The sequence below is a fragment of the Zophobas morio genome, unplaced genomic scaffold, assembly GCF_036711695.1.
Source record: "Zophobas morio isolate AGI-343-1 ecotype UQ-CSIRO unplaced genomic scaffold, CSIRO_AGI_Zmor_V1 ptg000024l, whole genome shotgun sequence".
Taxonomy (NCBI): domain Eukaryota; kingdom Metazoa; phylum Arthropoda; class Insecta; order Coleoptera; family Tenebrionidae; genus Zophobas; species Zophobas morio.
Window position 1 is genome coordinate 10,140,532 of NW_026972129.1, and position 26,919 is coordinate 10,167,450.

The window sequence follows — 26,919 nt, forward strand, 5'->3', positions numbered from 1 at the left end:
TTTTGCATTTCATTGTCATCTGTTTGCACTAATTTTGTGTATTGTACATACTCTATTATAGTGCAAAGAAAAAAAATCCCAAGCATAGAATAAACAGAACAGAACATACGTAAATAAGTTAGTACGTATACAAGTCGTTTATTACCATAAGCTGACATTTTATTAATTTGTAACATGATAATTAATTAATTGTACACAATACACTTTACAGTAATTCTGATTTAGTGTTCCAATTTATGTCTTGAGCCTTGTAAACTACGAACGGTAAATTTAATAAAACTTGTCTACTTCAGCTTATACTATAGGCAAAAGGAAATCGATGTATAATAAACGATAATGTTTCGAAGTAATAACTACTGTATGTGCGGAAAAAAATCGAGGATTATAAGATACGAGCATTACTTTATCAAGCTTTTTTTTAAATGACCCATTAAGTAAACATAATCCTGAAAACTTTTCACACAGGAGTATGTTTACCTAAAATTCTAATGATCTGCACAAATTTAAAAATAAATCTTCTGAAAAGCAACATTAATGATTTTTGTTTTTCAACTTTTGCAAAATATTGCATTAATACATATTTCCGTGAGCAACACGTTTCCACTTTTCTAATGAATTTTAAAATACGTCAGAAAAGAAAATACTGACTTACTTGTTTTGTGGATATAATTTAATACATTATAGCTACATTGAAAGCACTGTTATGAAATGAACTCAAGTCAACATATTAAGAAATTGAAGGTGGTAACCATTAATAATAATTATCCGAACGACAAAAGTTTTTGGGTTCTCAAATATTTCATTATATTTATGGTTTTTGTTTACTTCAATAATTGTGACAAATTTTTGTTATTTCTAATTTATAAAGATTCAACTTGGAGATGGTAAATAGGCCGAACCCAATTGCTGAATAAAGGAAATTCGGTGGAAATAAGATTTAACACTATTGCAAGAACACTGCTAAGAAATTACCTACCACTTAAAAATTGTTTTTTAGATCTAGAATAAACAACAACACACTTCAGGGAACTCCCAAAAGCAATGTGCTGGTTTAAGTTTCAAATCAAAAAGTTTCAAACTGAAAATAATTGCTCCGTTTCGAAACAATGATTACAAAAATCGAAACTATTCCTTAGACTAGTCGCAGTTCCTCGGGTATAGAGTATTTACACAGTTACTCCATTTTTCATGTTCTGCCATCAACCGAAAACTGTCAGAATTTTATAGCACACATGAATATTCGAAACGACCTCAGTAAACCGTCTCATGCTTTTTCATAAAAACCCACAACAAAGAGCAGTCGAAATTTAAGAAATTCCTTTGAATGTAATGTTTAAAAAAAAAGTAAAATGTTAATTATGGCCCGAAAGGTATGCTTTCTGCTGCAAATAGTGCCTGTTAAATTCTAGATGTGTAATGAGCAGCAGATAACATTCCTTCGTAAATAAATTCAGAATGTTCGGTTCGTGTTACGACATAGCGATGAACCAATGCCGACTTGGAAAATATCCACATATTTTCAGTACATAAGGTTAAATGCGGGCGCGCTATATGCTAAATACATATACGTACATGCAGAAACACGGATAGAATTTTTTACAGTTTTCTAGATTAACAGCTATTTTATCGAGAAACAAAAATTACCATTCGATTCGACACATGAACGCTTGACACCTGCTATTCTTTTAAGATAACTTTTCTGTAAAAAATAAACTAAAGTAAACAAACCTTGAAAGAAACGATTACACTGAAAGTTCCAAAGCAGAATTTGAATCAGGAACTAAGTAGTTGCCGAGCTTTTCACGGAATCTTTTAAAATTGTATTGAAAGTTGCATTGTATTTTTAACTAATTCCTGTAGGTAACTCTCTGTCAAGTAAGAACTTCCAGCTCTCATATTTTTTTTTAAATTAGCCCATTTATTTCATTATTCTCGAACAATGAAGCGGACGTTCTTCTAAAAGCTTGACCACTGTAGGAGTAGTGATTTTTTTAAGGAACGGTACTTTTGGAGAGAAAACTTTCGACAGTGTTTTTATTTACAATGTTATTAAAGCTTCTGCCCCTTTCATACTTCGTTAACATCAAAGACCAGCGTATTTACTGAATAATACTAGAATTGGCATAGTTGCTTACAAAGCACTTGAATAAATGGACTTAATAAATGGGCTTCTGAATAGTTTTATCTTTATCGCTACTTTAGAGCGATTTCCAAGCTCCATTCAGCAGATCTCTACCGTGAAAATGTAGGTATACAGTTGCAACGGAAACATAGAGCTTACTTTACACACTTTATTTAGAACAAAATATAGTGTTATTTACACACATAGTACTATATCAAATTGTAAATCTACCTCCTATGAAATATAAAATTTCAGTTAGCTGATGGTTACTATTTCTGTTAAAATGAATGTCGGTTATTTCATTTTTGACTAAACCGGATCTTCAACTTAAACAACGATGATCATTTTTTGTTCGTAGTTTCAACTTTATTATTTTCTTTAGTTAAAAATTACCAACTTTATCATATTTTTGATGAAACACAGTTGTGATGCAGATTATACTGAATTAATTTTTAGTCCAAAATTTTGTACTTTCAACCCTATAAATACCACAATGGGTTAAATTTATTTTCGTGTTAAGACATATGCAATTTAAAACTCGTTTTTTATAAAGACTAACGGGCCAATTTCAAGTTGGTTTGCAATTAATTGCAAGCGCCGTTGCTATGGTGATCTCGTAGAACTCTTAATACAAACCATTATATTTTTGCGAGGTTACCATAGCAATGCAGCTTGCAATTAATTGCAAACCAACTTGAAATTGACCCGCTAGTTAAAATATAGCTGAAAAATGAATGATTCAGACACCAGAATTGAAAAAAAAAAGAAATTACAACGAGTTACAAATACAAATTAATAAGTAAGTATTATCAAAATTAACTTTTTCTAAATAACCGTCCCGTATTGAATTCAGTGATTTTTATTTCGTAAAAAATTGATTTTGATTCAAAAGGTACGTCCACTTACTATATGCATACATATTTAGAACACGGATTACTTAATGCCAACAAAGAATTTAAAGCCGGATCTACAAAAAGTACGAATCACAGCAAAAATAAAATTATTTAAAACTTAAATATTTTTCGGGGACCTCCCATTTATTCATTTAATACTTCTCCTTGTTCTTGTTTTTAGCAAAGGCTAGTTTCTTTTCACCAGATTTCTGTGATGGAACATTTTAATAAAATAACTTACGCTCGGGAAGTAAAAATGTTTACAGCTTCTTGTAGAGCTTGTTTTTCTGAATCCGTTAATGTATCATACTTTAATCACCCATACTCCGCCACTGTCTTTGATTCCAACGGTTGATTTTTTTTTATTTAGCCTGGCGCAGAGTGTCAGTTCTCCACCGATCATAGGAAATGGGAACTCGATTACACCCGCATTAACAGAATCTTATGCAAATGTTTGGATGTTCCAAAATATTAACGGTTGTTTTTGAGTCACCCTGCATATGCAATTGCAAACATTTGTTTTAATTTCAATAGGTACAGCATACTACTGTGTGATCAAAAATGAGTTTGTTTATGTTTATACTTGGAAAGAAGTGGGTTATTTGCACGTTCAGATAACAAGCATTAACGGCGATATTTGTGTTAAAAGAAAATGAAATTTGATTGATTTTGTCTCTCCCAAAAAAGGACAGTAATAATTAATTGAGCATCAATAGAGCAAAACGATCCAAATATTATTTTGGATGAGGAGCTATTATTACGATAATTATAATTTTATTATTAATAAATATAGGTGAAACAACATTACTGTATTCTTAGATTTTCGAGGAAAAGGGGTGAACCGTTCTTAATGTGATAAAAAAAATGGAAACGTCGAGGAATCGAACCACAGACCTTTTATTGGCAAATCAGACAACCCCAGCACTATGCGACTAAAGAGGAACAAGGTTTAAATAAAAACAATTACTCCCCTATAATAATAACAATAAACAAAAATAGGACCGATTTATAAAACACAAGTATATTATTTTATGAAATTTAAGTTATGTTTAATTGACAAAGTTTAGAGGGTATGTTATCATAATTATTTGTTACCGGAGTGATTACACAATGTTCATAACATAGATCTAAAATTTGACAACAATGGGTCCAGTAGTTTCGAAGATTCTCTGTTAATAAAAATCGACACAGAAGACAGATAGATGGAAACGGGAGACCTATTTTTTCGTACTTTAACCTTTAACAGTCATGAAACGTGGAAAAACCATGAAAGTAGTTAGTCGCCCGGTGGACCCTATACCTCTAGCGTACGTTCGGGAAATAAAAATGGAAATATCGTAGATTGAAGCTGGAACTTTTTTCACATTCGAAACTAACGCTTTACCATACATTTCTTAAATATGTCATGTAAACTTTAATGTTGTTATATTTACAGAGTGATTCTTTTTACGTTTGTATGTGTAAGGTTAGAAACAAATGAACAGACGAATTTTGATTAAGTGATATTCTTAGGGCCGGTTGCATAAACGCAAATCAAATTTAATCTCTGATTAACTCCATAGTAACGATTGTTATTATCATAGTTACAATTGTTCTTAATCAGAGATTAAATTTGATTTGCGTTTATGCAACCGGCCCTTAAAGTATGTCTAAAACTTTATAGTATCTAATCCTTAATCAGTAATTACTAATAATAATCAGTCTATCATTCAGATTATACAGGGCTACGATGAAAAACCTGTCTTAAAATGAATAGATGAATCTGCTAGATTACCGTAAAAATAATTTAAAAAATTCCAACACCTACAATTAAAAAAAATCAGAACGAAAAATTTCATATAATGTTATCAATGTTATCACGTTGAAAAAAATACGACAGTTAGTAGCTTTTCAGTTAAATGGAAAAACATATTTGAAGTGCATTAAGCATTACATAATGAACGTCAGCTGATTGAACAAGTCAAAAATGAAGAAGTAATGTCAAATTAAAATCACAGTGATGGGTGTCACAGAACGTTCACAAGAAAAACATTAAACATAACTTTTGAGGAGAACCGTCAATGATATTTCACAAAGATTTCTAATAAGCAGACAAAAGTATTTATATGTAAAAAATGCATATACGAAATACACACCTAAGTTTTCTTTAGTATATAAGTATTTGTATTTCTTAAATTTTAGTTTTTCGTTTTTCCTCCAACAAACCGTACATGATAGCAAAAAATTAAGTTCATATTCGTAATTAGCAATACACCAAATGTGCAAAACAGTTGTTAAAACAAAAACAGGTTTTCAACATTTTAAATTTTGCTGTAGTACTTCTCTGGTTGATGCTTGAATGGTAAGAACATTGCTTATATTTACTTAATTCCGTAACAAAACTACATATTATGGAAGGCTAAAACTGTAATAGGTGATTTGATCTTTTGGATAGCTATTTACTTATATTTCTATTTAACACATTTTTTATTCATTAATTCATCGTTTATCCAAAAAATACTGAAGCCACAAGGGGTACAAATTCGCCAACGTATCTTAAATAATTCAAAAACGTCGACAAGTTACACTGAAAGGACAATAAAAATCACAATCAACAAAGACAGCCATGAATTTTTGATGGTTTGTCTTTGAATGTTGCATTTTCAACTTAAACTCAACAAAATTTCTATCAATGACAAACCTTCAAAAGTCTGCATTTGCATTTGATCGGGTTTTTTATTGCCCTCTCAATAGTAAACCAACTTTTATTCGTAATGTTCTTAGAGAAATTTCAATGTTTGCTGGCGAAAACAAAACACTAATATAAGTCAGAAAATAGAATTGTCAGTGTCAATTTTTTCAAAGACGTGCGTCAGTCTCTGAAAAAAGAAAATGTCACATATTGGCACACAAAGTGATACACGTTCAAGCTCGGAAAATATAGTCGCCACCAGAAAATCTAGGACGCAATTTTTCTGTCATTTTGAAGATTTTGATGTTGTCTAAGAGAATAAGATTGCAGTCCAGTTGTTTCGGAGATTATCTGTCTTATCGATACAGATAACAGACAACAGACAAACGAAAGCAAGAGGCCTATTTTTTCATACTCTCGGGGTCATGAAACTTCGAATATGAAAACAACCCGATGGACTCCATTATAATAATTCCTTAGCTTACGCTCATTAAGTAAAAATAAAAGAATAGCAACGGGGCGGATGATGTATTATACTTTTAGATAAACCTTACATCCATGTAGTTACAGTAGTTAAAAGCATAGGAGTGATAGTCCCTGAAAGAGGTTTTTGGGCAAGACTTCTAAGAACCCAAGGTTAATTGTCGTCCATGCTGGATGACGGAGGAGAAATGTATTTTATACCAAATGCCCTAAATATTAAGTCTGAGAGAAAACTACAACAATGACATGAACTTCGAAAATTACGGCAAATGTATAAATTAATTCCCAAATTGGTGCCCAACTACGTGACAGCAATTGATAATGCATCTTACCACAGTGTATGTATAGCTACACAGCGCTCCCACATCTAGTTCAAGAAAGTTGGAATTATTGATAAATTGGCTTATAGAAACAAATATTCCGTTTGGTGTGTGGAGTTTCAAAATTAAACTTTATTAAATTTTGGCAGAAAAAGAATAAAGATTAATGAAATTTAAAAGTTGAATAATGAGCGTCAACTGGGAGTAAGAGTTCCAAAGAGTAGGTCGTAGAATCTTATGTCAAATTTTGAAATTTTTCATTTGTATCAATCAAAAATGAAGCAATTTAACGAGCAAACAAAACAAATAATTTTAAATGTGTTAGACTATCTTGGTAGAAACCAAGATGTTTTGAAATTTAAGAAAAAATGGAAGACAGAACTGGTCCCAGAAATGTTGAAAATTTTGGAAAGAGCTGTCTACAGGCTACAAAAAGTTCTAGTTTTAAGTGACTTGAATACAAGAAAAATATGTCTTCTCGAATTAGTTACATAAAGACAAAAGTGAATCCTGTAGATTTAATGTCAATCCGGGAGATTATCTATAAAATGCTTGTTTCTAAAGAATACATTACTATTAAAATGCTGCACGATCGAGTAATGGAAGAGATTCCCAATTTTAACGTTGATCCTAAATCGTTAACCAACTGGATAAGGAAAATTGGTTTCAAATTTAAGAAAAATAGTAACAGATTATTTCTGATTTAACGACCTTCAGTTAAATTAGAAAGAACAAAATTTTTAGGTGAATGTCACCAACACAAAGGGAAAAAATTATATGAACCTCTTTTTCTTAATGAAACATGGGTATTTAGTAAGGGTAGCATATGCAAAAAGACATGACAAAACGGTTCAGTAAACACTGCTATTGCAAAAACTGGAGAAGGATGCAGATACATTGTGGTTCACGTTGGAAATAAAAACGGTTTTATTGAAGGAGCCTCTTTAATTTTTAAAGTTAATAGCAAATCTGGAGACTACCATGATAACATGAATCAGGAAAATTTTGAAAAATGGTTCAAAGAATAGTTGATACCGGGTTTGCGGGAACCTTCTCTTATTGCGATAGATAACGCAAGTTATCATAGTAGACTTCATACTTCATAGGTATTCATATATTATAATAAAACTTTATTTATAGGAAGCAATTTCTCGAAAAAGTTGGATAGCATATTTAAATAAAAATGGGATTGATTATCTACCTAAGGCCATAAAAGATCAAATCTGGGGAATATTGGCTAACAAATAACCCCAAAAACGTTATCATTTAGATTTATACGCCCAACATCATGGGCATTGGGTATTGAGGCTGCCACCTTACCACTGTCACTTCAACGTTATTGAAATGTCAAGGTCGGAAGTTAAAACAAATTATGATAAGATCATTCCAAGAACCGGCTTTTCCCCTAATGATGTTTGTGCAACTTGGCAAAATATGATTGATCAAGTTCCGGCTGTGCATTTGGAACAATTACATTAAACATACTTATAAAATAATAAATTGTGCACGGGAAAATGAAAAAATTTTAAATATTTCAGAACAGAATGAAATTATTATTAATATTAATAATTCGGATGATAGGGAGAGTAGAAGTGAGGATGATAACAGTAGCGTTGAAGATTCAGATGTCGATATGTTGTAACTTGAAACTTTTTCTTAAGAAAGCTTCGGTTTTTGGTTTTTTAATGAAATTAAATTAATAAATTATGTAATTAAATGCTTCATTTTATAAAAAAGAAAAGTCAAAATTTACCATTTTTTTAGTTAATGGGTTTCACATAATAGCAGAATGTAATAGTTTTTGATGGTGTACTGTATTCATTCAAAATAAAGGCGCATGAAATATAACAATTGGAAACAGAGGACGTACGCTACTAACTCTCTCTCACCTTAAAAATTCTATTTACAAAAAATGTCTCTTATTGACTTCTTTTTTGGTACCTGTACCTTTCAATAATTGCGAATTTGGAATTTAAATTTATCCACAGCAACATATTCATAACATATAAGAAACCACCTCCGAAAAGTTGCCAAAAAATGTCAGATTGTAAGTGTTTTTGACTACGAGTATTTCCACAACTAGATACTGAATCTCATTAATAGAATTTTAAAACTGACTAAATTTTTGACAGCACATTGGAATTTATTACGTTTCATTTTTGATAATTTCTTAAAACCCCTATAAATTATTTCCATTTACGACGTATATTGAAAAAAATGACACAGACACTTCAGTTTTGTGACGTTCATCAGTGTTTCGTTTTGCCACCAAAAATGTGAAAAAGTCTCCTGACATTTGTAAAGTGACGAAAATGCGAAAACAACTCTTGGGACGTTGGACACAGTCAGTTTTGGCCTCCTAGTTTTCTGTTTTAACTAGCCTGGGAATTTTTAAATCTAGTTCTGCTGCCACTATGACGTTACGTTATTACGTAAAGCGTTATCGCGGCGTCGCGTTGTATAAGTTTCACTTATCTTCATTGATTATGCGGGCCACATAGTGGGGAGCCGTACAGTATATCGGTCGCACCACGCTAGCTCACGAGTGTACACGTTGTGTGCTGCATTAGATAACTCGCTTTGACTTTGACAGAGGTTATTAAAGTCACTAGCGTTAACAAAACATGGCATTTAACCCTAATGGTAAGAATATTTATTTTGAACTTGATTGCTACTCAAGAATTTTTGCCTTAGTAAATAACAGTTATACAATAATTATGCAATACATTCTTCCACAGGTGCTTGTAGAACAATCAGTTTCACAGCTTTACTCTGTAAAATCTTGTTTCAGAGCATCAGCATCTACGCTACAACCCTTTAAAGGGTGAATGGGTATTAGTCTCGCCACATCGGGCCCTTCGGCCATGGAGCGGCCAAGTTGAACAAGCGCCCGTCGAAGTAGTACCAGAATTTGATCCAAACAATCCCTTGTGCCCTGGAGTAAAACGTGGTTCTGGAATAGTAACTCCTCAGTACCAATCTACGTACGTTTTTACTAATGACTTCCCTTCGCTTCTAGAAGAAGGTCCCGAACCCTCAGACAATAAAGACCCCTTGTTTCAAGTACAAGCTGCGAAAGGTACTTGTCGAGTGATTTGTTATCATCCACGATCCAATGTTTATTTCACATCAATGTCATTGACTGAAGTGATCGCGATAATAGACGAATGGATAAAACAAACTCAAGAATTAGGAAAAAAATATGTCTGGGTACAAGTTTTTGAAAATCGAGGAGCGATAATGGGTTGTTCAAATCCTCATCCTCATTGTCAAATCTGGGCATCGAATTTTATGCCCAATGACGGCCATTTAGAAGAACAACATCAAAAAGAATATTTTGAAAAGTACGGTCGACCGTTGCTACAAGATTATGTTAAACGAGAATTAGAAAAAAAAGAGAGAATTGTATATGAAAATAAGGAGTGGTTAATCGTGGTGCCTTACTGGGCCGTTTGGCCTTACGAAACTATGGTGTTACCAAAACGGCAAGTTCAGAGATTTATGGATTTAGACAAAGCACAAAAAGAAACTCTTGCTAAAGCATTACAAGTCATTGTTGCAAAGTACGACAATGTTTTCAAATGTAACTTTCCGTATTCTATGGGTTGGCACGGAGCGCCAACCGGAAACAGAGTTAATGAATCGATTCCGTACTGGACGTTCCACGGACATTATTATCCACCACTTTTGAGGTCCGCTACGGTTAAGAAATTTATGGTTGGTTATGAAATGCTGGCCCAGAATCAAAGAGACATAACACCAGAAAGTGCGGCTTCTGTTGTCAGACAGCAATCAGATACGAGATTTTCAAACGAAAAATAGCGAAACTAACGATGTCATAAGTTTGAAAAAGAAAATACTTTGACAAAATATATGTTTTTTTATCTGTTAATACCTCAAAACACTTAGTTAAATCAAAATTTGACTATTTTTTTTTAATCTATAGCACTTCGAGGATTTTGAAAATCTTATAAAAAAAAATCCTAGAGAAAAGAAAACCATAAAAAGATAAATACATATTTCAAGTTTTGTTTGCTCTTCAAAACTGTCTTCCGAAATTTCCAAAATTAAACTTCTTTGGTAAAACTTAAACAAATTTTAATAGCGGCTGAAATAAAAATAAATTATAATACACTCCCAAAATACTTACAATATCGTCTTTAGTTCTTCAGTTTTCTGAATTTAAGCAGTTATGATTTTGCATTCGGTACTACTGTTAACGTTTAGTTTGTTTACTAAAAGTAAACTGTGACACGTTCACTTCAATACATATTTTAAGAGGAGGTTTTACCCACACGGAAAGTAGCCCGTGCAATGGGTTATGATTTTTCGAATCACTGATTTATTATTGCTTAAATGTCGAAATGTCGCTACGCGATCTCGGTTTTAGACTCATAGATTTATTACTTCTTTAATTCTTTTTCACGACTTGACTTTGAGCGTTAAAGGAAAGTATGTCTAGATTTTATGAATTTTATTTACTCTACTACTAAATAATACTAATATAAAAATCCACTACAAAGAATTAGATAGTGATGTGTTGGATTCCATGTTTAGTTGAAGGCTGCTGTGATAATGCTACTAATGAAAAACCGGTTATTGCTACATTTTATCAGTTTCTTAAAGATTTTGAAAGAAAATCAACTTATATATATATATATATTTTTTTTTAAATGATAATATTATCTTATCTGAAAAATCATCATTTATATACAGGGTGTCCCAGAATTCGCGCCATTCCCGTGAATGACATGTTCCCTGTCCCGAACTGTGCCGTAATTCGCAAAAAGAATTGTCCAGGCTTTAACCGTGTGAGAACTGGAAGGCGATTAAGTTGACCAATAGAGAGGCTGCTTTTATATCAGAACGTTTCTATGTTCAAAGTTACCTATGCCAAGAACAAAAAATCGGGTAATACTAAAGTTGAATGTATTTTTTCCGAATCCCCCTCCGTCAACAAAAGGAAACAGAAGTGTGGTTATAAATTTAATCATTTTGACAATTGTTTGTCATAAACTGTCACGAAGTTCATCACTGACCTGAAGAGATGCTTCTGCGCCAAAGATGACTGATTAATGTACACAGAGACGTCAAGGTTTATTTTAAGGCAAGTAGCATGGGACAGAAGTTATTTCTGCTGCCATTCTAGTTAAATTGTGTTTAACTGGGCTGTACATGTTATAAGAGAAGCTGTTTCATTTCATCGTAGGCAAATAATACATTTATTACTATTCTACATAGTGTAGATACCGAAGAGCAGAATGCGCCGTGTAAAATCAGGATTTAGTTCATTTTGTCGCAGTAACCATTGAGTAAAATGTACTCGTCGCGGGTAGTCGGTTGGTCGCAGATGCTGCACTCTCGTGTAATGGTAAGGATGCAGTCTTCTCTCTTGAAGGATACGATGAGTGGTCGATCTTGAACATCCACTCATTTGCGCTACGTAGAGGACACTTCTCCTAGGATCCGCTTCCATGTTTTCTAACACTTGCTCTTCAGCACCTACACGTACATTCCGTGGAGCCCCAGCACGGCCTTTCCGACTAGGTTGAAAAGATCCATCTTCTCTTGCTCGATGTAACAATCGGTGAAACACATGTTGGTCTGGGTGCCGACGATTATTCACGGGGCTCTAAGAAAATGACTTCTATACCTGCTCTTCGGTAGCTACTCTATGTAGAATAGTAATAAATGTATTATTTGCCTACGATGAAATGAAACAGCTTCTCTTATGACATGTACAGCCCAGTTAAACACAATTTGACTAGAATGGCAGCAGAAATAACTTCTGTCCCATGCTACTTGCCTTAAAGTAAACCTTGACGTCTCTGTGTACATTAATCAGTCATCTTTGGCGCAGAAGCGTCTCTTCAGGTCAGTGATAAACTTCGTGACAGTTTATGACAAACAATTGTCAAAATGATTAAATTTATAACCACACTTCTGTTTCCTTTTGTTGACGGAGGGGGATTTGGAAAAAATTCATTCAACTTTAGTATTACCCGATTTTTTGTTCTTGGCATTGGTAACTTTGAACATAGAAACGTTCGGATATAAAAGCAGCCTCTCTATTGGTCAACTTAATCGCCTTCCAGTTCTCACACGGTTAAAGCCTGGACAATTCTTTTTGCGAATTACGGCACAGTTCGGGACAGGGAACATGTCATTCACGGGAATGGCGCGAATTCTGGGACACCCTGTATATCAATTAATGAATTTTAACTAAACTTTCGCGAAAAATATTAAATAAGCAACCACATTAACGAATAATGGTAATTTGATAATTTGTTAATGGAATGATATAAAATAACTACAAATATTATATTAGAGTCTCACCCACAAAGAAGAACTATTATATATAAATATAAATTCAATATGCATCATGTACTGAGCCAACCAATAATTTCTATAGTATCGTCTATTTATAGTGCTCCAAATATTTTATTTTCAGTAACCTAAAATTTCAATGACCTATTTCTTATCTAAGCATAATGTTCACAAATGACTGGATTTTTTATTTTACAATAGAATTATTTAATTAAAAAAAATGCAACAATTTGTGCAAACAATAATTCCCGCGCTCTCTAAAAATACAACAAAAAAGTGAAAACATTTATTTTGGTCATTTTACTGTACCCATGACATTGATCGGCTGTATCCATACAAGTTACAGCGTCACTGTAACATATGTGAGGCTTCTTATTAAATGCAACGGAATAATAATGGTAATCAAGTGAAATTTAATTTGTATGAGCCAAAGAAAGGGCTGCTATTTGCCGGAGAAGCGAACACCGGTTCACCGTGTGGCACACAAATATACTTCCGCTAAAGGTGGTCATATACATGTTCTGATGTCACTTTTTACTTCCCGAGCGTAAGCAAAGGAAGTATTGTAATCGAGTCCGTCGGCCGACTCTCTACTTTTACGTTTTCTCGATCTTTCATGACCCCTAGAAGACGAAGAAATAGGTCTCCCATTTCCGTCTGTCTGTCCGTCTGTCCGTCTGTCCGTCTGTCTGCCGTCCCGGATTTTTATTAGACAGATAATCTCCGAAAGTACTGGACCGATTGTTGTGAAATTTTGTAGTTATATTATGAATATCATGTAGATGGTAAAACGCTAACCAAAATTTGTCTAATCATCCCCACCACTAATGTGATGACGTCACTTCAAAATTGTACATAGTAAATGGGTTTTCAATTGTATAAAATAACATAGTCCTACACATGTAGTTTACAACTCCGAATCGACTTTTCACCCGAAACGTCCAGATTTTTGGAAAAAAAATCAAAATTATAAAACAACATTTTGAAATTTAATTTTTAATCTGCTAATCCGAATGTTTTGAAATGTTGCAGATGTTTTAAGGCTATAAAGAGCATCATAAATCTTTACTCAAAATATATTTGGTTATCCCCTCCAAAAACTTGATGACGTCAGCTCAAAAGTTTGCCAAATAAATCCTATGTAAAATGTACAAAATATGATGAGTCTGTGCTTGTGATATATCGCTTCATTCATATTTTTTGGATTTGCATATACAGGGTGACTCAAAAAAATTAATGAATGCGTACATTTATTTTACTGATTTACTCAGGAACTACAAAACCGAATGCTTTGAAATCTTGAAGGTGTTTTAAAGTTATCATAAGCATGGTAAGTTTTTGATCAAAATGTATTTGCTCATCCCCCCTAAAAAATTTATGACGTCAGCACAAAATTTTGCCGAATAAATCCTATCTAAAATGTACAAAATATGATGAGTCTTTTCCTGTGATTTATCATTCCATTCATAGTTTTTGGATTTGCATATACAGGGTGACCCAAAAAAATTAATGAATGGGTAAATGTATTTTATTGATTTAATCAGGAACTCCAGAATCGAATGTTTTGAAATCTTGCAAATGTTTTAAGGTTATAAAGAGCATAATAAATTTTTAGTCAAAATATATTTGGTTATCATCTACAAAAAACTGATGACGTCAGCTCAAAAGTTTGCCGAATAAATCCTATCTAGAATATACAAAATATGATGAGTCTGTACTTGTAATTTATCATTCTATTCATATTTTTTGAATTTGCATATACCGGGTGACTCAAAAAAAATAATGAAATCTACTGCGAAAAAAAAAACATAATATACATGCAGTCGTCACGTTTCCGACAGCGAGGGAAGTACTGTCTAAACTCTTTAGACCAATTTTTAAATCTTTACTATCTAAATCTAATCTTATTTAAGTTTTAGAACATAACATAGTCCCACAGGTGTGGTTTATGAATCCGTTTTATTTTTTTACCCTAGACATCCATATTTAAAAAAAAAACAAAAACAAAACATTTTACAATTTAACCTGCAAAATAAATGCTCTCAAATCAATGCAAATGTTTTAAGGCTAGCATAAACATGCTAGATAAATCTTTCATCAAAATTTATCCACGCTCCTAAAAAATTGGTGACGTCGTCTCAAAATTTTCTAAATGTGCAAATTGTCTTGTCAATTTTTATTATAATCAGTTATAGTTTATAGTCATGGATAAAAATATGGATGTATTATCAAACAAGAGACTAAAGAAATGATAATATAAATGTTTAGCAATATTTCTTACATCAGTAAAATTTTGAGATGACGTCGTAACATTTTGATGGAGAATGAACAAACAAGTTTTAGTTAGCATGTTACCATGTACACTTATAATTTTATAGTAATCTCTCCAGTGGTTTCGAAGATACTTGTCTCCTAAAATTATTATTAACACATATACGGAAACAGAACATCTCTATTTTTCATATTCCAAGAGCTATGTAATGTTGCGAAAACATGAAATTAGCTATTCGTCAAATGAAACCTGCTTTTCTAGCTTACACTCACGAAATATAAAATAATTTATCAACCTACATTTATGGATCAACGCAAAATGAACTTTGAAAAGCAGTTAAATGAATATCAAAACTCTTCACTGGTGTGAAATATAGACGTAAATTAAAAAAGAGGCTTATGCGGGAAAGAATTGAATTATAAACTGAAAACAACGTATAATGACAACAAAAGACACTCTAAATGTCGCTTCCTTGTTGCGAAGATATTTACATTATTACATTGTTATGTAGCATTGCATGTCGTATTACTTATCATCATAGTTTTTTAATACTTAATGTGATATGAGCATTTTGTGATGTAAGAACCGGTCCTCTATGTCATATTCATCACCATCAGTTATCGCTGCGTAAATTTTGGACCCTTCAATCAACTTTTGATAACTGTTTACGTTAACAGTTTTGTTATCACATTATCATATGCAATTATAAAGTTTTCTCGCCGAGTGTAGTGGTTGCTGCCGAGGATGTTCCTTTATAGAACTATATTGGACTAAAAAAAAGATATTTTAAAAAATTGGTCAAAAGTTGTTCCGACAGAACTCCCCGCGCTCCTGAAGTATAATGAAACATATCTAGCATTTTCGAATGGGCGCATCCTCAGAGGACTCCGTCATCGTTTCTCTGTCATAGTGAACTTTTCTGCCTGCGACAGATACCTGTACCTGTTTAGATTAGTGCTTAATAGATTCATTCGCATTTGTGCTAACCACCCTCTTCTGAATTTTGCATGTTACGCTACTGACTGACAGTCCGTTGTAAGATTCTGATGACTCACCATGTTGAACTTAAAATAATCCATCTTTAACAACCCTTGTTCTTCAACACTAGGTAATAGCAATCTGACGCTCGAGTGTTTATTTATGTTTACACATCGAAAGGATGTCACGTAAAAATTACTTTGATTTTGATGAATTAAAACACAGGACTACAATTTATTATTCATCAAACCACAATCGAACAAAATGTTCTGAATATTATAATTCTTATTTTATCATTATTATAGGTATACAGACGTCAGTATTCTTCACATTTTCAACAAGTGCAAGAAAAAATATGTAGTCAGTCTCTCCACGATGAACTCCATCGCAATATTTCCTTAGCTTACTTACGCTATGGAAGTTAAAATAAAATTTTCAGAATTAAATTTTATAATTTTTCGAACACTCTGTATTTAATCAACTGTACTTCAGGGGCGAGAGAAGTTGTGTGTAAGTAAACTTAGACCACAGTTTTGTTCTATATTCATAAGCTTATACGATAAGCGATATTTAAATTTCCTTTAAAATGGTACCTTCACCAATGGTCCGCCACTGAAGTACTCGTTTTTATTCGAGCAAATTGCTTATATCTGGGCGCAATGGTCGTTTCACCGATAAGCAAATGCACACGGTTGAGTTTTATTCATGTGACATTCCTGTGGAGGCTTTTTTCTATATTCATCTATCTATATACATACTTTAGTTTTATGTGTAACATCCAATGCATGATGTATTGATGTATTATATTATGTTACAATAATAGAAAATTATTAATGTATTCTTAAGAGCACGGCTAACTGCAGTGTAATCCGCACGCACAAAAGTGTATTACACCTAGTGCATTGACTGATGTATTGTTACGAAATAAACCCATACGCCGTCCCGGTACGACGCCTATGGGTTCTCGTATGTACGTCGCCGATACCTCATTGTCGGCGACGGCGGCCGGAGAAGAGCCTGCAAGCGGAAGTCGTGAATGGGTGCTCCAGAGAAGTCTAGCAGCGGTGACGTACGCGTTTCGAGAAGGACCGCGTGCTATTTAAATGGGAATCACCGTCGGGAGCAGTTCGTGTAGTCCAGACAACGAGAGCTGAATTCAGTCAATGGAGTCCACGAGAGTATAATCACTCTGTAATAATAATCAGTCGTGTAATACGAGTTATTAAGAAATAAATTGTTAAGTTTAACCCACGCCGATCAACATAACAGTATCGTACCAACAATAATGGAAAAATATGAATGTGTTGTGAAGTACATGGATACGCTACAGTGTAATAATAATAATAGTTATCTATTCTATTATTGTATTCTCACATTGTGAAAATGGGGTGTGCTATTTCTGATTTGAAGGGGGAAAAAGAAAGTTGGAAACGCCGGGAATTGCACCCGGATCTTCTGTTTGGAAAACACGTTCAGATACTGCTCAGCCATTTTTTGGTATCACTAGGCTCCGTATTATGTGGTAAAAGAACGGTGATATTGAGCAATAATAAGTATGTATAATAATAATTATAACCAAAAGCAGGGTGGATTCACAAAACACAAGTGTGGGAGTATAATCTATACATATAAAATTGTTTGTCCTGACTGACTGATTCATCAACGCAGAGCCTAAACTACTGAAGCTAGAAACATGAAATTTGGACAGTAGTTTCCTTTTGTGATGTAAACATCCACTAAGGAAGGAACTTGGGAAATTCCACCCCTAAAAGGGTGGGAAGGGGTGGAAAAGTTTGTACAGGAAGACTATTTTCTAACCACTTCTGGTGTTAATATTTACGTGAAACTTGGTAATTATGCTTTTCAACACAAACAACGAAACACGTATTTCACCATTTTCCGAAATTCAACCCCTAAGGGGGTAAAAAGTGGTAGCTAAGTTTGTCCCGGAAAACTACTTCTGTTGTACATTTTCACGTGGAACTTGGTATTAATGCTCTTCAACACATAATGAAACACGTATTTCAGCATTTTCCAAGATTCAACCCCTAAAGGGGTGAAAAGTGGTAACTAATTGTGTATGGGAAAAATATTTCTGTTGTAAATTTTTGCGTGAAACTTGATATTAATGCTCTTCAACACAAATAATGCAACGCGTATTTCAGCTGTTTTTGAGATTCTACCCCTAAGAAGATCAAATGAGGTAACAAAGTTTATATGAGAAAAAATATTTGTTTGGCGATTTTTACTTGAAATGTTGTATTAATACCCTCCAACATATTTGTTACTTGAAATTTGGTAATCATGTAAAATTGTCTTGACTGATTTGAAATTTTTTTGATATTCATCCCCAACGGAATACAATTTGGGTGGAAATGTGAGAAACAGGAGAAGTTAAATATTAATCCAAACGTGGTTAAAAATCAAAGTTTAAAATACCTAAGTAGTTAAATATCTTTTTCGCATATTAGACGTAGTAGGATTATTGGAAAAATCAGTCGTAAGCCTTCGAAATTTAAGAAGTTGTATGGAAATAGGGACGGCGCGACGTCACCGAGTAAGCGACTGCGACGCGAACGCGGTCTGCGGTCGGTTTTATGTCACGAATTGTCAGAGTATTTCCCCCCAAGTATTCTAATTTTGTGTTCCCGTGTATGAAAGGAGGCAGCTGTAGCAAAAAATTTCCTTCAATTCTCTTGAAAAAAACCCAAACAGGCGATGACAGCTACCCTCAATACCGGCGAAGAGCTCCCGCGGATGGTGGATTCACGGTTGAATTCCACCCTAGATAACAGATGGGTGGTATCGTACAATCCAGTTTTGTCTTGAACTTTTGCTGCTCACATCAACATAGAGCATTGTAACTCTGTAAAATCTTCTAAATATATATGCAAATATGGTAATAAAGGATCCAACCAGGATTATTTGGTCTTGAAAATGACGATGATGAAGTCAAATTATATGAAAGTGGTCGATATATTAACAACTGGAGAATCCTGGCCTTTCCTATACATGAACAATTTCCAGCGGTTTTTCATCTCGCATGCACTTGGAAAATGGCCTGCTGTCTATTTTAATCCTAACGACTTTAATAATGTAACTGAAAAGATAAATAATTCACAGAAAACTACTCCTCCATCATTTTTTGAGCTTTGCAAAACGGATAATTCTGCAAAAATCCTTCTTTATGTAGAAGTACCTTCATACTATGGAAAAGTACCAAATTTGAGAGATGAAAACGTGAAAACAATGTTGATGGTGGGCCGGGAGTCAAAAGAGATCAAGCTTTGGGTACAGTGTACACCGTTCACCCTAATAACGCCGAATGTTTCTACCTTGATCCTCTTCTTCATGCAATGAGAGGGCTAACATAATTCTCGGATTTAAAAACTATTGATAGTGTCGTTTATTCCATATACCAGTCATCATGCAAAGCTTTGGGTTTGTCAAGTTCAGTCAGAGTGTCAAGAGAGTGTTCAGATTATAAATGAAGTGTACAACAAGTGTCTGATTTCCATCCACGGTGCTGTCTTTAGGAAGACAATGTTTAGAGTACTATGGTTTACCTCAGCCTGTAAGACGTGAAGAAGTCATACAAAACAGAGACTATCTCAGAGAGATTAGCTATGACATACTTTTATAGGCACAACGAAAGTTTATTAAATACAGAATAATATCAAATTTACAACCAAGTTAGATAGGTCAGGTAAACGTTTGTTTTTACATGGCTGCCTACAGCCATTAGCGACAAAAATATCCAAATATTTTAACTTTTTCAAAGAAATATCCTTTAATTTAAAACATGACTTTTAATAAAATCACTTTTATATATTGTTGTTAATGAAGACTGCACAAACTTAAAAAGTAATAAAATTGAAATAAAAAAATAAATCAGGGGATGAAAAATAATATGTCCTAATTGCGAAATCCACGCAAGCGGAGCTGCGGGTAACTGCTAGTATTTTATAAAATTTAAGATATATTAATTATACAGAATTTTGCGGGGATGCCATCACGTTGTTGGTGGGGATGATTAGACAAATTTTGGTTAGCGTTTAACCATCTATATGATATTCCTAATATAAATACAATCCGTGACGGCAGGCAGACGGACAGACAGACAGACGGAAAAGGGAGACCTATTTCTTCGTACTCTAGGGGTCATGAAAGGTCGAGAAAACGTAAAAGTAGAGAGTCGGCCGACGGACTCGATTACAATACTTTCTTCGCTTACGCTCGGGAAATAAAAAGTAACTAACTATTTAAACAACCTCTATTCGATATTATGTGCGACTAATAATAATTATCTATAGGCAGTTTTCGATAAACCATTTATTTTGACCGATATATTTAAATTGTCACGCAATAAGAAAAAAAATATGAATAGTGGTTAGTACAAATTTGATTGTAATCTACCATTTACAATTTTTTTAAGATGTTTCTGTGTGACCAAACACATTTTAGTAATTTGCTATAGCCATGAGAATACACATATTAATATTATACAACACACAAAATATTGAGCAAAGAAAAACAGTTTTTCGTTACCGTCAGACTTTAACGGCACTTGTAGTTTAGTATTTTAACAATATCGTGTAAATGATAAAACTAAAACTCCAACGAAAATTTTGAACTATATTATACAATCAGTAGAACCATGTATCTAAATATATGTATTATACTCTGCGATATAACTCCAACAACAAATAGTGATGATTGAAAAAGTTTGTAAAAGGGGTAACTTCAAAGTGTAAATATATTTACCATAAAAGTATTGTCCATGTATTGGTAATTCGAAGGAAAAAGCGTGAACTATTAGCTGACAACGAGATGAACATTACACACTGCTACCACTAGTGGATGATGAACTGATTATTGACACGTCTGAAAATTGTGCGAAATTCCAAGAGGTAAATTATAGTAAAACTACGAGTGGAAAATGAGATCTTATACACAGAAATAATTATCATTTCTAAAATGTGAGCTGCGACAACCAGTAAAGTGGTTCTAGAATCATTACAACAAAAAAATGATCCTGTTACCGAAGACGTAGAAGTAAATCACAACTGAGAAATGGAGATGTTGTTATCGGCTGCAACAAGAAAGAAGATATTAGTAAACCGCAAACTTTCGTATGCAAAAGCTCGGCGATGATTACACGGTTCCAAAATCCGGAAACTAAAAATTATTGAATTAAGTCCGTCATACTTTGAAAAGTCCCCAAAAGGACGCTTAACAGGCAAAATATTACTTTGAAGGAGCCTATAAAAATACGGAAACTTGTTATCTGTAAGAAAATGTAATCTAAATGTGTGACAACAGTAGAACTCGATCCAGCGTCATTTTTAGAATTTATCAAATTAAAAACAGTTCTTGTAAATTGGGATGAATGTCAATTTCTAAACATTTTGGAATAATTCGACGATAAAATGTGGTGGTTACAATCATACAGCGAAATATTGTAAAGAATTGTGATCACGTGAAAGTTTATTGTTATAAAGAAGAAAAGTCATGTATTAATTACCTCAAAGCAAACAAGAATTTGAAAACTTTGAAATTAGACTTATTAGACATTAACCACACACGTTTTGACCTAAAATGAGAAGTATTAAAAAAAACATGTGTAACGCCCTCAGGCTAAAATAAAGTTTAGTGTAATAACACCATAGCAACCACCGCAAAATCAAAAAATATCTAAGAAGAGTTTGTTGTTTTTCAAAAGACATACATTACATGAAGAACAAAACTAGCCACCTAAATGCTCCTTTAAATAATCATAATTTTAGTGTCTTGTGCCCAAGTAAGCACTAGCTGATAAATAATAATGAAACAGAGTGCCTGAGAATTATAATTTTAATGCAAACGCTTATTTTTCGAGAGTGATTCACATTCGGTGCGATTCTATTCTACAATCGAATATCTACCACAGCTAAATAATACCCGTAAAAATTCATTGTCAGTTGTTAACTGGCATATACTCGTATGTAGCTAAAGTAGATGCATTAATTATATTATTAATATCATTGCACAGATCCCCTAGTGGTGGTTTTGGTGGTTTTATACATAATTTAATTAATATTATTAATTAATATAAGCAGAAGCGCGTATTGATTGGAGGTGACTTCAACCTTCATTTTCATACAAAACAACGTAAAGTCACAAATATTTTGTGATCTCTTGTTCAATTATGGTTTCTAACCTTTAGTGACATTTCCAACAAAGGAAAATCCCTGCATTGACAATGTCTTTTGTAATTTCTCATGCGAAAACATAAAAGTAAGTTGTTTTGACATATCTATCAGATCATGGAGCCATAGCGGTTAATATCTCCCAAATTTTTAAGACACAAAAAAAACAATTCAAAATTAAAAGACCCCTTATGGATTTCGGTAAATTAATTTGTTGCGATTTATTAGATGCGGTTAATTGAGATTTTGTAATTTCTGATATTGCCGTTAAGAATAAGTTTAATGTATTCATTAACATCATCTTATATAACTATAATTTACATTTCATTTCTTCTAAAAACTATAATCCTCTTTAATACACGCAAAATTCCCAGTAATAAATTAGTCTTCAACGAAACTTCAAAAAAAAGAGAGAAACATTAATATATATTACACGGAACTTTAGAACTCAGATCGATCTTAATGGAATTTACATATAAATACAATATAGCTTTTAAACATGCAAAAAAAACAAGCTAATGATATCTAAACACATTATGCTAAAAAAAAACAATGTAGGGATTACTCAACTGTAAAAACCCAAAAAAAAAAAACAAATCAAACAAAGCTCTGCGATAAGACCTGATGAATTTAATGCTTTTTTTTACGAATATTAAATGTACCAAAAATAAATAGATCACCTAATTTTAAACAAGTACCTTATATTCCAGTACAAGACGCTTTTGTCGACTTACGAAATAGTAAGTCTATAGATATTTATGGATTTACAATGTCTCTCTATAAATTCGTCAAAGATATTTTAATACAGACGTTTACCAATCTAATAAACTGCTGGATTGAAAGGAGTTAATTCCCTGATTGTCTCAGAACAGCTAGCGTTGTTACTATATATAAAAAAGGTAAATGATATATTGCCAATTAGATACAATTTTACAATTTATAGTTTTTTCGAGAATTACGTGCTAATCCATAAGACCATCCAGAATTTCCAACGTAAAGAATATTACTCAACCCGTTTCTTGGATTTCAGCAAGGCTTTTGATTGGCTAACTCACTCACCCTGAGGGAAATTGTGTTACTATAATTTCGAACCTTCAAAAATAAACCTGATTATGAGTTAATTGTGTTAATTACGGGGTTCCCCAAGGGTCCATCTTGGGATCAATATTGTTTTGGTTTAATATAAACCATCTTTACAAAAGCTGATGTAACACTTTCCACTGACGATACTTGTACTGGTACAACAGGTGAAATAATTTCGGCTACAGCGCCAATAAAAACTGTATGAGGCAGGCGGAAGACTGATTTAATGCAAACAGACTCCATTTAAATAAAAAGAAAATCGTTTTAGTGCTCTTCACATTGTATCATGGGAATGTTTGCAACGAATGTGTGGAATTACAAAGACATACGCATCATTATCAGTAAAGAACTTAATTGGTGTCAGCACGGTGATTCTATACCAGATAAAAATTTAAAAAAACTGCTCATTTAAGAAAATTAGCTAATGAGATCTCTTTAAACTGTTTGTATTACGCTGCTCTCCTCTGATACACTGTTTTCTTGATTATTCTGTTTTAGTATAGGGACACTAATCTTCTTTATTAAGGCCCTTTTACCTCCAAGAAGGTCGATCAGAACAATAGCCAATATAGGGTACAGACAAGACTGTAAAGAGTACCTACTTTATGTAAAAAGACTTACATTTCCTTCGTTATACACGTATCGTTGTTTAGAATTTATTATTAATTAGTGCATACAATTTTTGAATATTGTACCTGATACATTACTTAGTTATACGTAATAATGTAATAATAATAATTATTATTTTCAAAAAATATGAAATGATATTTGATGAGAAAGGCATTTTATTCAGCAGATGAATTCATAAGTAATAAATTTGTGGACCTGGCGTTACAATTTAGCAGTACTTATTAATTCTTATTCATTTTTGGAAAATAATCTTTGGTCTATATAGGTATTACCTTCATTTAATGTGCGTAAATTTTTTGTTAGCACGAATAATATTTATGATTGTGATTATGATTAACTAAATAATCACTAAATACTCAGTTGCCTAAGTAACACAACGTAACATAACTAGAAAAAGAAGTATTTAAATATAGGCAGGTAGGCAAACCGACGGACAAACAGACCAGAAACACGTGAGTCATGGACTGTTTTTATATAAAATTGAGATACACAACAAGACTCTGTTAACATATAAAAGCAAAAGGTAGGTTGATCATTTTTATTTAGATTATTATGAGATAGTATCAAAGGAAATTGCCAAAAATACATGAGTATTGATGGTTGGTCTGTTCATGTAATGATCTGTAAATACACGAATGTCGAAATATTTATTCATTCCCATTAGTCAGTTTAAAAATAAAAGTTTAGAATTGTTAGCGTTAACTTGTTTATTTCAAAATGCCTCCAAATTACTGAATTCAATGTATTCTGATCTAAAAAAGATATATGACTGAAACAACTATGACCGGACTTGACTTATAAAGGAAATTAACCACATATGTTTAGTTTACCAACTATATTAAAAAATAGCCCCATCATGAACAAAAATCCGGAGTGCCCGATTGACTGATATAGGCTCTTGTTTTCTTCAATTCGTGAGAGTTTGACATTCGAATTCTACTACCCTTCAAAGTTATATTTTATGGACTTTCATAGTTGCATTTTGAGGCATTTGCTTCACTTCTTTACTGCCTGAACGCTCTGAAACCGATCCCATTTCCTTACCAAACCTGAAAAGTCTCCAACAGAGCGTTAAAGCCTGGAAATCTAATATATTTAAAATACTGTAAAAAATGATTTAAATATCGTTTTTCGATAGGTATAGTCATTCTATAAGGTATCTGATGATTTTAAAACCGAATTATTCCAAGGTGTGTTTGCTTTTAATGTAAAGGCACCAGTTTTAACTAGCAAATTATTAACCTGGTAATATATCACGATGCAATTGGTTAACGATAATAAAAATCGTCCTGTAATTCGGACTGTAGTCGTAGCAGATTACGAAATCATAGACGGTTTTTATGTGATTAGATCAAATTGGCGGTAATAATTTTTAAAGCGAAAAAGTTTACCAATCTATGAAGTACTTTAGCGGCAATCTTCCTCTACAAGCCACTGTTCTTTTTATTAGATCAATTTTCTCGAAGAGCACAGATGGTGCTTTGTTGTATTGTCCTGCTATCTCACAACATGAAGTCAATGGGTTTGAACATATACACAATATTGTGGAGAACATCTGATCGGTAATTGTATGATATATAATAATTTAATTTTCCATAAGTATACGAAAACCTCCTTGCCAAAATTGAATTTTAAAAAATAATGCAGACCATTGACGTATAAATTAAACTTGAACGAACCATTCCCAATATTAAAAGATTTCCTAAAAAAGAACGAATTACAAAACTTCTGAAACGTTGCACTACAACTGTATTATTTGCGGAAAATTCGTAAACCAAATACCCAGATGCCTTAACAATTAATGCACTGTTTACAAGTCATTGAACTACTAATCATTACAAGAGCAGTTTTAGCATCTACACCACACCTATTCCTAAAATGCATATAAAATTTGACAACAATCGGTTTATCGGTGCAATAGTTTCGGAGATTATCTATCTAATCGTACTCTAGGGATCATGAAACGTCGAGAAAACATCTAAGTACAATACTTCCCCCCTTAGCTTACGCTCAGGAAGTAAACAACATTAATTTGTCAAAAATATAGAAATGTTCACTTTTCAAAATGAACCATTTAATTCGATATAGCTTTGCTCTACAAAATTACATATCAACAGAATAGCTATTTATGTACCAAAGACGAAAAAGTTTTCTGCAGGGTACGATATTCCCAATTCTAGCAAATTAAAAATCAATATAATACATACATTCCTTTAAGTGCAACAACTCTTTATTTTAATTATAATACTCAAAATGACAATTAAAATGTTTATCTTAATCGTACACGTTGCTAAAATAAGCTAAACACCGACCCCACACCAGCTGAGCGAACAAAAATGTTTGCGGGCGAAAAATGTTAAGTATTCAGAAAAGTATCATTTTTCGTCCGAAAATAAGTACGTAAAATAACATTTATGGTAAAGGTTGACGGAAAAATAATTTATTATTACAATCCCAGAAATGATATTAGAGATAAATTGATATTCATTCCAAATTAAATGTACAAAATGAATCTGTTCATTTCCTACCACAAAATAGTGGAATATATTATATTTTACTGTTACGTGTAGAGGGAGATAACAAAGTTTATTTTAAACATTTAATTTGGAACGCATGTAGATAGATAAATATAACTGTTTGTGGTATATGACAGCACTACGCTTTATAATGTTGCCCACAGATCAAAACAGGTTGGACTTCAAGCATTCAGTTTTACTACTGCGAAAACAAAGATTCAAAGCATGAACAATGGTCTTCTGGTAGTATCCACTGATAGTGTCGATGATAAAATAATATTGTTAAATTATTTCTATTCACAATCACCGTTACGTTTGAGAAAACTATTATGAGTGGAGTGCCGTAAGGTTTATACCTCGGAACCCGGTTCCACTGAATGGATTTTTGTAAAACCTTTTGGAATGTGTTTTTAACACTAAATACTAAAATATTTAC

General features: G+C 32.9%; 2 protein-coding genes across 3 annotated transcripts in view; one reads left to right on the plus strand and one right to left on the minus strand.

Annotated features, from left to right (window-relative positions):
- Window positions 1-26,919, minus strand: part of LOC135135130 (uncharacterized) — an 84,789-nt gene that overhangs the window by 42,918 nt on the left and 14,952 nt on the right. The window lies entirely within an intron of this gene.
- Window positions 8,973-10,359, plus strand: Galt (Galactose-1-phosphate uridylyltransferase). The gene is made up of 2 exons (XM_064063863.1): window positions 8,973-9,132; window positions 9,281-10,359. The coding sequence occupies exons 1-2, from the start codon at window positions 9,114-9,116 to the stop codon at window positions 10,309-10,311; spliced, it is 1,050 nt and encodes a 349-aa protein (XP_063919933.1). The 5' UTR covers window positions 8,973-9,113; the 3' UTR covers window positions 10,312-10,359.